Source organism: Cetorhinus maximus, chromosome 25, assembly GCF_964194155.1.
Source record: "Cetorhinus maximus chromosome 25, sCetMax3.hap1.1, whole genome shotgun sequence".
In the NCBI taxonomy this organism is placed as follows: Eukaryota; Metazoa; Chordata; class Chondrichthyes; order Lamniformes; family Cetorhinidae; genus Cetorhinus; species Cetorhinus maximus.
Window position 1 is genome coordinate 34,277,435 of NC_135903.1, and position 12,178 is coordinate 34,289,612.

Consider the following 12,178-nt stretch of genomic DNA (forward strand, 5'->3'; position numbering starts at 1 on the left):
TTATCTCCACCTTTTAGCCCATTTCGATCCCTTCCCCCTACCCCACCCCCACGCGGGCTTCTGTCACTTGCTCGTCCTGCTTTCTACCCTTTATGTCACCATTAGCACATCCTTTAGTTAATATCACCACCTTCAACACCCCATTGTCCTTTTGTCTATGACATCTTTGGCAATCTCTTCTTTGCCTCCACCTATCCCTGGCCCTCTATCCAGCACCACCTGACCCACCCCCCTCTAACGGCTTATATTTCATCTCATTTCTATTTTTCTTTAGTTCAGATGAAGAGTCATACGGACGCGAAACGTTAACTCTGTCTTCCCCTCCACAGCCGCTGTCAGACCTGTTTAGTTTTTCCAGCTATTTTTTGTTTTTATTTTAGACTCTTAACATTGTTGTTAACCAATAAGTGGAAACGTAAGCTTTCTGGTCATTAATGATCATTGTATTTCACGAAATCTTTGCAGATGCCATTTATTGGAAATATATTATCATCAATGGGTAGACAGGACACTAAGATCAATTTCCAATGGAAACCCCTCTCTCCACAAACAGAAGCGTTACCTTCTCAAGAGAAACTGGACCAACATCCCCCTAAAACAATCAGTTGACATTTGGCCGACTGAATGGCAACAAATCATTTTAGTTCCCCCTGAATATCTGCTCATTCTGCCCACACTGAAGGGAAACCTCAATTTAACAACCAGTAACGTTTACCTATTCTGACTGTCTTTAAACTTTTCGATATATGGAGGTTGTTGCTGATTTGTATTTGCTCTAATTTCGTTACCTTTTCTCTCCAACAATTTTCTTTATTTTCTATTCAGTCGACTTCAGTTTTGTGAATAATTCAAGCATTTTATGTCATGTAAAAATTAGCTAAATGTTTAACTCATAAAAGAATAAAACGGGCCGACGTAAATCTGAATTTGGAATGGCCGTGATCCCTTCAATAGATGTTTGTCTGGGGGTCGGTTAGCTCAGTTGGCTGGGCGGCTGGTTTGTGATACAGAGTGACGTCTTCCCGTCCCGGCTGAGGTCATTCATGAAGGCCCCGCCTGCTCACCCTCACCTGAGGTGTGCTGACCCCCAGGTGCGACTCACCACCAGTCGTCTCTCCCTAATCCGAGAGCAGCCTACGGTCCTCTGGGATTACGGAAACTTTCATTCAGGTGTTTGTCCGCCTCTTCACCTTATTTTAAGGAAGTGAACATTGCAGACTGATTACACAGTCAAGTGAGAAAACTGACAATCCGGTTCAGAACAATGTGTCCCGGTTGAAAAACGGGTAAATAGTTCAAAAATAAATCGCTTCTACATTATTGTTCAAACTCATAGAAGAATTTAGTAGAACTACCGGTGCACAGTGACAGCGGTGTGGATTTGAACAACAATGTCAGTGCTTTGAGGAGCTGACTGAGGACAGCACAGCTCAACACGGGCTCAAACATGCTATGCCATTTGTAGAAATGTGCCTGTGTCTATATTACAGGTGTTAACAAGGGAGGAGCAGTACAATATTTATTTCCTATCCTCACACACCTTCCACCCTTTTGCGAATAATGGGAAGTAATTTGTTTGAATCACGTGATAATATCCTCCTCCAGATCCGAAATGTCTTGGGGTGGGATTTGACCCCAGAACTTCTGGTTCAGAGGTATTGGCCCTATCTACTCGGCCGCACGACGTCCGTAACACAATGAATTAAATATCTCACACAAGATTACCAAAAACACACCCAACGGACACCAACACCAATCTAGAATCGTAGACCACTTCACAAAATTCAAAGTTCAAAATATTTATTGTGAAATTGCAATTTGGGACACATCTGATGCCAATAAATACAGTCTTTTATCATATAAACTGGTATAAATAACTTGCAGCGCCTTTCGCAGGCACCGATTTTTTTTTCAGTTTGAAACATATTCACATAATACTTCGACATATAAATATTAATCTCATAAATTAAATATTTAGAATTATATAATTATTTCATCATCATGTTATGTTGTACAAATATTCTTCTGAGGCTGGTAAACCGTCTTGCGTAGTTGAACAATATAATCCCTTCTTAAAATTCCAAAATGTTTTGATTAAATAAAAAATTTTCATAGTCTTCATTACTTATATATATGGAAAATCTTCAATTTCTTCTGCTGATTTGTGCCGTTATGGAAAGGATCTGTTGTAAACTGGCCCTGGTCTCAGTGCGGATTCTTTCCCAGGCACAGTCACTGAATCTCTGAAAAATGGAAACATTGAGGAAAATGTATTAGAGAATGAGCAGATTTCAATGTGGTGAAATGAACTACATGCCAGCAATCACACTGTCAATTATCAATTGTCCCACCTTCTGTTTGAGAAACTTTTGCAGTTTCCGAAAGTAATTGTGAATGGCGGAGTTTCTCCTCATCTTGTGCTCTGACTCTGGTTCCCTGACACATTCTTCCAGCTCGCTAAGCTGCCGATCCAGGAGAAGTCGGAAATTTTCCACCTTGTCCCGGGCCCATGGGACTGAGCCCAGGTTCATGCTGTAGATCTTGCTGATGTGACGCAGGGTTTGATGGACAATCTGGATCCTGTCCTGTGTCTGTGTAAAATATAAACAATGACATTAGAGAGGACATTTCTCATTTAACTGTTGTAATACAGATATACAGCTGTAAATAGATAAGGTGCATAAACTTTAAAAAACAGCATCGTTGTTGCTGGTCATAATATTGATTGTCACCAAATTGGTTTCTAGTGCATTACACTGTGCCTAGCTAACCCATTAATGTTTGCAATTTGGCCTAAATGGAGGGAAGAATGTCGAACCATTCCGCAGCGTGTTCGTCCGTCCACCAAAGGCCCAACACTACATTTTCAGTCTCATGAAAATCAGCAAAATAACGCATTCGCCTTTAAAATCATTTACATTGTCCTGATTGTCGGGGGTGTGGATACATTTGGCACAAATCTATTACACCTGACAGCATGAGCACAATGATGAAACAGTTTACAAAGTGCACACTCACCTCTAACCCCTTGACGACCTGGTGCAGATCCAGGGACTTGGTTTTCAGTGATTCCCTCATTGTTGTACACTGGAATGGGAAGGACCCTCCCTACAACAGGACAGAGTGACTGTCAGAACAGCCTCCAAACACAGACTTCACAACAGGTGGCTACTCTCAGAAATGCACCCTCACAAAATCACTACAGTCATCCACTGTAATTGAACAATCTGCTTAAAGATTTTACCTCTCACATATTTAACTGACCTTCTGACTGAATCACTCTTCATACAAATGTTACACACTTTTCACACACTTCGTTCATTATTTTGTTCATTTATTGTGAATCCTATCGATAAGATATTCCATATCGCTTGATGCCATTTCAGCAATAAAAAAACGGATTAAATCTCAGCAATTCCTCGACAGGAGATTATCCTGAGGAGAATCTAACAGTTTAGAACGGTCACTCTGTACAAACTCACCATGTCCCTCAGGGACTTCTGAGCATCCTTGTTAAAAACTTCCTGTAACTGCAGCCTCTGGCAGTCCTGGCTCAGGGTCCCGGGCAACAAGATTAACAAAATCCACAGCCCCCAAACACTGGGAAAAACCATGTTTAAACAGTACAGGGTCATTACAGCAATTACACAAAGTGACTGGATCAGGGTTCGGCTGCGAACACAATATCAACACGAGCTGAACTCCTTCACTGTTGGGTTGAAAGGAATATTCCTTCTGGGTGAGATGTGTCCATTTTAAGGTGTCCATCAGGATATTCCTTTGACGTTACAAAAACGGATCGATTTTGTTTCTAACCGCGGTGTGTTTTCAGGGAATCTTAATTTATTTCCAGTGATTTCTACTTCATTTGAAACCTTTCACTTTCTACTAATTAAACGAGAGAATTCTCTCTGATAAATTAGGACAAAAGAAGATTCTTCTATATTAAAAACCGGGCACACATTGCCCCAAATATCACATCTGTTGCCCCTTTGCTCTGCAGAAGTAATTCATAAAATGTTAGTTCATATGTTTTAAACCCTAAAATAAGGAACCATTTTACAACAGAAACTACTCCAGTCACAGTCACTGTAAATTGAAAGTACTCCGGTTGTGTGTTTAACATATTAGGCTGGGTTCTGACAGGTAAGACTTAAGGTTTTTAGGATGCTGGATTTCCAGCATCCGCAGTAGCTTTTAGCTTTTTGTTTTTAAGACTTAAGGTTTGATGGGGCCGGGGAAAGTGAGAAGGAAATGGATTCAATGTGATTATGGAAGCTGCACAAAAAATCCTGGAATCTTATATAAAAAGGTCGGATTTTCGCTGTGCTATCCCGATTCTGCAATTACAGACAAGCCCATCCGATTTCAGTATTGACTGAACAACTCGATGGAATGGTGGGATTTGGCTTCCACTGTAACCGATCGGCCTGATAATCGGCGATTGCACATCTGAGTTTCTTCTCATCTCCCCTTCTAACCCATTTTCTGCCTCTCTCCTTCATCCCCAGAAACCAAACATTTTTTGGTCGAGCTGCTCAGTCTCTGATATTTCCGCCCTGTATTTTGCACTTACATACCTGCCTCCTACATCATTGAGTGTGAGAGTGTTTGTGAAGCAACCTCCTTCTGTTGGCTTTTTAATAGTCCATCACCATTCACGACTGGATACGGCAAGCACTTTTCAAAAAACATACCCTCCATTGCTGTGCCAAAGTTGGGGTGAAGTGGGACACGCAGTGGAAACTCCGTTATGGCCAAGAAAAAGACAAAAGGAAAATATGTGGGCAAGACAGGTTTTTCTCTTGACTATATATAAAATAAATCGTATGCAAGTTAAAACATTGATATTATTTTAATTTTATGCATAGTTGTATGAGCTCCAACAGACACAGTTAAGCACAGCAATGCGACGCTGGGCCAAAATCGAAAACTTAATGCAGATCACAGTTATACTCGTTCATTATTTTAGCTAATTAATTAAATCCCTCGATTTAGTCCACTGCATTCGCTGCTCCCAATGCGGTCTCCTCTACATTGGAGAGACCAAACGCAGACTGGGTGACCGCTTTGCCGAATACCTTTGGTCTGTCCATAAGCATGACCCAGGCCTCCCTGTCGCTTGCCATTTCAACACTCCACCCTGCTATCATGCCCACATGCCCATCCTGCATTGTTCCAGTGAAGCTCAACGCAAACTGGAGGAACAGCATCTCATCTTCCGTCTAGGCACTTTACAGCCTTCCGGACTTAATATTGAGTTCAACAACTTCAAATCATGAACTCTCTCCTACATCCCCACCCCCTTTCCGAACCCTCTTTTTTCTAATAATTTATATATATATTTATTTAAATATTTTTCTTTTCCCACCTATTTCTATTATTATTTTTAAATTTATTTCCATCTATTGTTTTATCTCCACCTTTTAGCCCATTTCGATCCCTTCCCCCTACCCCACGCGGGCTATCTGTCACTTGCTCGTCCTGCTTTCTACCCTTTATGTCACCATTAGCACATCCTTTAGTTAATATCACCACCGTCAACACCCTTTTGTCGTTTTGTCTATGACATCTTTGGCAATCTCTTCTTTGCCTCCACTTATCCCTGGCCCTCTATCCAGCTCCACCTACCCACTCCCCTCTAACGGCTTATATTTCATCTCATTTCTATTTTTCTTTAGTCCTGATGAAGAGTCATACGGACTCGAAACGTTAACTCTGTCTTCCCCTCCACAGATGCTGTCAGGCCTGTTTAGTTTTACCAGCTATTTTTGTTTTTATTTTAGACTCTTAACATTGTTGTTAACCAGTAAGTGGAAACGTAAGATTTCTGGTCATTAATGATCATTGTATTTAACGAAATCTTTGCACATGCCATTTAATGGAAATATATTATCATCAATGTGTAGACAGTACACTAAGTTGACTTTCCAATGGAAACCCCTCTCTCCACAAATAGCAGCGTTACTTTCTCAAGAGATACTGGACCAACATCCCCCTAAAACAATCAGTTGACATTTGGCCGACTGAATGGCAACAAATCATTTTAGTTCCCCCTGAATATCTGCTCATTCTGCCCACACTGAAGGGAAACCTCAGCTTAACAACCAGTAACTTTGACCTATGCTGACTGTCATTAAACTTTTCGATATATGGAGGTTGTTGCTGATTTGTATTTGCTCTAATTTCGTTACCTTTTCTCTCCAACAATTTTCTTTATTTTCTATTCAGTTGACTTCAGTTTTGTGAATAATTCAAGCATTTTATGTCATGTAAAAATTAGCTAAATGTTTAACTCATAAAAGAATAAAACGGGCCGATGTAAATCCGAATTTAGAATGGCCGTGATCCCTTCAATAGATGTTTGTCTGGGGGTCGGTTAGCTCAGTTGGCTGGGCGGCTGGTTTGTGATACAGAGTGATGTATTCCCGTCCCGGCTGAGGTCATTCATGAAGGCCCCGACTGCGCACCCTCACTTGAGGTGTGCTGACCCCCAGGTGCAACTCACCACCAGTCCTCTCTCCCTAATCCGAGAACAGGCTACGGTCCTCTGGGATTACGGAAAATTTCATTCAGGTGTTTGTCCGCCTCTTCACATTATTTTAAGGAAGTGAACATTGCAGACTGATTACACAGTCAAGTGAGAAAACTGACAATACGTTTCAGAACAAGGTTTCCCGGTTGAAAAACGGTTAAATAGTTCAAAAACAAATCGCTTCTACATTATTGTTCAAACTAATAGAGGAATTCCGTAGAACTACCGGTGCACAGTGACAGCGGTGTGGATTTGAACAACATTGTTAGTGCTCTGAGGAGCTGACTGAGGACAGCACAGCTAAACACGGGCTCAAAGAAGCAATGCCACTTGTAGAAATGTGCCTGTGTCTATATTACAGGTGTTAACAAAGGAGGCGCAGTACAATATTTATTTCCTATCTTCACACACCTTCCACCCTTTTGCGAATTTGGGAAGTAATTTGTTTGAATCACGTGATAAAATCCTCCTCCAGATCCGAAATGTCTTGGGGTGGGATTTGACCCCGGAATTTCTGGCTCAGAGGTATTGACGCTTTCTACTCGGCCGCACGACGTCCGTAACACAATAAATTAAATATCTCACACAATGTTAACAAAAACACACCCAACGGACACGAACACCAATCTAGAATCGTAGACCACTTCATAAAATTCAAAGTCCAAAATATTTATTGTGAAACTGCAATTTGGGACACGTCTGATGCCAATAAATACAGTCTTTTATCATATAAACTGGTATAAATAACTTGCAGCGCCTCTCGCAGGCACCATTTTTTTCAATTTGAAACATATTCACACAATGCATTGACATATAAATATTAATCTCATAAATTAAATATTTAGAATTATATAATTATTTCATTATCATGTTATGTTGTACAAATATCATTCGGCGCCTGGTAAACAATATTACGTAGTTGAACAATATAATTCCTCCAAAGAATTCCAAATAGTCTAGTTAAATAATATTTTTTCATAGTCCTCATTCAATGTATATATGGAAAATCTTCAATTCCTTCTGCTGATTTGTGCCGTTATGGAAAGGATCTGTTGTAAACTGGCCCTGGTCTCAGTGCGGATTACTTCCCAGGCACAGTCACTGAATCCCTGAAAAATGGAAACATTGAGGAAAATGTATTAGAGAATGAGCAGATTTCAACGTGGTGAAATGAACTACATGCCAGCAATCACACTGTCAATTATCAATTGTCCCACCTTCTGTTTGAGAAACTTTTGCAGTTTCCAAAAATAATTGTGAATGGAGGAGTTTCTCCTCATCTTGTGCTCTGACCCTGGTTCCCTGACACATTCTTCCAGCTCGCTGAGCTGCCGATCCAGGAGAAGACGGAAATTCTCCACCTTGTCCCGGGCCCATGGGACTGAGCCCAGGTTCATGCTGTAGATCTTGCTGATGTGACGCAGGGTTTGATGGACAATCTGGATCCTGTCCTGTGTCTGTGTAAAATATAAACAATGACATTAGAGAGGACATTTCTCATTTAACTGTTGTAATACAGATATACAGCTGTAAATATATAAGGTGCATAAACTTTAAAAAAAACAGCATCGTTGTTGCTGGTCATAATATTGATTGTCACTGAACTGGTTTCTAGTGCATTACACTGTGCCCAACTAACCCGTTAATGTTTGCAATTTGGCCTAAATAGAGGGAAGAATGTCGAACCATTCCGCAGCGTGTTCGTCCGTCCACCAAAGGGTCAACACTACATTTTCAGTCTCATGAAAATCAACAAAATAACGCATTCGCCTTTAAAATCATTTTCATTGTCCCGATTGTCGGGGGTGTGGATACATTTCGCACAAATCTATTACACCTGACAGCCTGAACAGAATGAAGAGACAGATTACAAAGTGCACACTCACCTCTAACCCCTTGACGAGCTGGTGCAGGTCCAGGGATTCGGTTCTCAGTGAGGCCATCGTTGTTGTACAATGGGATGGGAACGACCCTCCCTACAACAGGACAGAGTGACTGTCAGAACAGGCTCCAAACACAGACTTCACAACAGGTCATGAAATGTCCCCGCACAAAATCACTGCAGTCATTCATTGAAATTGAACAAGTGCTTAAAGATTTTACCTCTCACATAGTTAACTGACCATCTAACTGAATTACTCTCAATACAATTCCTTAATACAATACGAAGGAATTGTATCACACTTCATTGTGAATCCCATCGATGAGATATTCCACATCGCTCGGTGCCATTTTGGGAATAAAAAACGGATTAAATCTCAGCAATTCCTCGACAGGAGACTATCCCGAGGAGAATCGAATAGTTAAGATTGGTCATTCGAATCCCCGGATCTCTGCACAAACTCACCATGTCCCTCAGGGACTTCTGAGCAGCCTTGTTAAGAACTTCCTGTAACTGCAGCCTCTGGCAGTCCTGGCTCAGGGTCTCGGGCAACAAGATTAACAAAATCCACAGTCCCCAAACACTGGGAAAAACCATGTTTAAACAGTACAGGGTCATTACAGCAATTACACAAAGTGACTGGATCAGGGTTCGGCTGCGAACACAATATCAACACGAGCTGAACTCCTTCACTGTTGGATTGAAAGGAATATTCCTTCTGGGTGAGATGTGTCCATTTTAAGGTATCCATCAGGATATTCCTTTGACGTTACAAAACCTGTTCGATTTTGTTTCTAACCGCGGTGTGTTTTCAGGGAATCTTAACTTATTTCCCAAAGTGACTTCTTCATTTGAAACCTTTCACTTTCTGGCTAATTAAAAGAGAAACTTCTCTCTGATTATTTAGGATACAAAAATATTCTTCGATATTAAAACCCGGGCACGTTACCCCAAATTTCACTTCTGCTGCTCCTTTGCTCTCCAGAAGCAATTCATAAGGTTTTACTTCACATGTTTTATATCCTAAAATAGGGAAACATTTTACATCAGAAACTGTGTGTTTAACATATTGGTCTGTGTTCTAACAGGTAAGCCTTACTGTACAAAAATATTCTCCGATATTAATTACCAGAGGGACGGTCCTCAAAATTTCTCATCAATTGCTCCTCAGGTCCTGGGACTAACAAATCCAACTCATGTATTAAGTATATTATATATTTAGGCTCCTAAAATGCGGAACCATTTTACATTGAAAGCTGCTGTGGTCATTGCCAGCGTATAGTGCGATGTATTTGCTGGAACTTTTAAAATATTAGTTTTGGTCTCTTTACCTAAGGAAGAATACACTAGCCTTTGAGGGAGTGCAACCTTATTCCTGGGATGAGGCGATTGTTCTATGATGAGAGATTGAGAAGGCTGCACCTACAATCCCTGGAATGTAGAAGAATGAGAGGTGACCCCATTGAAACCCTATAAAGCGTTTGCTGAGTAGATGCTGGGAGAGCCTTTCCCCTGTCGGGAGTCCAGGACAAGGGTCACACTCTCAGTTATAAAGCCTTTAGCATTGAGATGAGGAGAAATTTATTAGGTACGAAATGGAAGGGAAATGGTGGTCTGGCAGCAAAGTCTCTGGTCTATAGTAATCCAGAGGGCCAGGCCAATGCACTGGGAACATGATGGAATTAAAATTCAATTAATTAACCTGAAATTGAAAGCAAATCGCAGTAAGGGTGAACATAAAACTATCATTGATCATCATAAACTCCCATCTAATTTGCTAACTTCCTTTCGGGAATGGAATCTGCTGTCCGCACCTGGCCTAGCCTACAGGTGACTCCAGATGCACGGCAATGTAGTTGACTCTGAACTGCCCTCTGAAATCACCCAGCAAGCCACTCGATTGTCACCACCACCACTTTCAAGTGCAATTAAGGATGGACAACAAATGCTATCCCATCCCATGGAATAGAATAAAAATCCTCACTCAAAGTGTTGTGGATCTTTGGGACTTTCTATCATAGAGGGTTGTAGATGTAGTCATGAATCTATTTCATGATAGATTTTTGGATATTAAGGGATATGGGGATTGTGCAGGAAGATCAGGTGTAGAGTTAGCTTAAAGGGCTCAATGGACGTCTCCTGCTAGTATTATTTATAATTCAAGTCTAACTTAAATAAACATACATAATAGTTTCAATTAAGTTACATATTTGTCCAATGTTGCTGTGTTTCTGAATCAATATGGAAGTTTTTACATCACATTCGTTTGGCTCCTACCCCTTGGGTCTCCTTATTAATGCTCCTTTCCTCTCTCTCCTCATTCTCCAATGGGCAACTGGTCCCCAGGCAAGGTTCCCCCAGTTTGTTATGATCCTCAACAAGGTAACCAAATTGTTATGCTCCCGAGTCAGGAAGGGTGAACTGGCTCCCTTTCTTTATTCAACCTTCTCGGTTGTTTGCAACAAGGTTAATTTAAAAAGGATCCCTTCCCTCATGGATACCTTTTCTCAATCCAAATGTATTTATGTTTTAAAAGGAGCCAACTTAACCAGGCTGTCTTGAGTCACAGAGTGAGTTTATTATTTTTTAATTATTTGTTCATGGGATGTGGGTGTCACTGGCCAGGCCAGCATTTATTACCCATCCCTAGTTGCCCCTAGTTCAGAGGCCATTTAAGAGTCAACCACATTCCTGTGGGTCTGGAGTCACAGGGCCAGGTAAGGACAGCAGGTTTCTTTCCCTAAAGGGCATAAGTGAACCAGATGAGTTTTTACAACAATTGACAACGGTTGATTCCATGGCCATCATTAGACTTTCAATTCCAAATTTTTATTGAATTTAAATTCCACCATCTGCCATGGCAGAATTCGAACCCAGGTCCCCAGAGAATTACCTTAGGTCTCTGGATTACTAGTCCAGCAACAACACCACTATGCCATTGGCTCTCCACGTTAGTTATGAAATGTGAGAAAACATAATAAAAATGCAACACACATACACAAGGTTTGGAAATGAGAAATTGAGACCAAAAAATGAAAGTTAAAAAGATATATGAATTAGTCATTTGGCTGTGAGGAGTAGATGGTGAAATGTTGTGGCCGTTAAATTGGGGTGATTCGGTAGAGCTGACTTTGGCAGTTGAGCAGTTGGTTTCAAGATTCTTGGTTCTGCAGGTTAGCTGAAAGGAGTTGCCCTGTTTCCTTTTTGACTCTGGCTTTGCTGACTTGTGACTTGCTTCCAGCAATCAGAGAGAAAGGACTTTTTACCTGCATGTGCAGGGATGCCCAGTTGGTGTTCTTCAGCTGTGATCTTCACAGCACACACATCATAACAGAACACCAGACTAGCACACAGGACTAGAGTTGCAGTTGGATTTTTAAGCCTCTTTCCTTGTGTATTCCTGGAAGGGAAAAAAAAAACAAACACATCTTTCGCCCGGATCTATTTTATTTTCAAGTCAATTCATGTTCACAGTCTGGGGTATAACAGAAGAGGAGGTGGTTTCAGCTGAGGTGGTAATCATTTTCCATTATCTCTGCAAACAATGCAAACTAAACTGTAATCACTGCAACCACAGGAGATTACAGTTCAGTTTGCATTGTATCCTTTTCTTTGAAGTGCCTTTGTCTGAGGTGCCTTTTAGGTGTGACATTCATTTCTCTCTGAACTAGTTGGTCAACTAACCCTCATAAGGATTTTCCAGCAAGTTGTTATCTTACAGTCTCAGTCAGCTTCTGCTTGCATGCCCTTTTTTAAAAAAC

The 12,178-nt window shown here is 41.0% G+C and overlaps 2 protein-coding genes across 2 annotated transcripts; both read right to left on the reverse strand.

The window, feature by feature from the left end:
- Positions 1–2,144: 2,144 nt before the first annotated feature.
- LOC144667779 (interferon alpha-F-like) lies at positions 2,145–3,614 on the reverse strand. Its single transcript, XM_078529219.1, has 4 exons — positions 3,483–3,614; positions 3,019–3,108; positions 2,352–2,591; positions 2,145–2,243 (listed from the first exon to the last, which is right to left on the reverse strand). The coding sequence occupies exons 1-4, from the start codon at positions 3,612–3,614 to the stop codon at positions 2,145–2,147; spliced, it is 561 nt and encodes a 186-aa protein (XP_078385345.1).
- A 3,931-nt stretch (positions 3,615–7,545) lies between these two features.
- On the reverse strand, positions 7,546–8,478 carry LOC144667699 (interferon a3-like). Its single transcript, XM_078529151.1, has 3 exons — positions 8,422–8,478; positions 7,753–7,992; positions 7,546–7,644 (listed from the first exon to the last, which is right to left on the reverse strand). Exons 1-3 carry the CDS (start codon positions 8,476–8,478, stop codon positions 7,546–7,548), a joined length of 396 nt encoding a protein of 131 aa, XP_078385277.1.
- Positions 8,479–12,178: the final 3,700 nt, after the last annotated feature.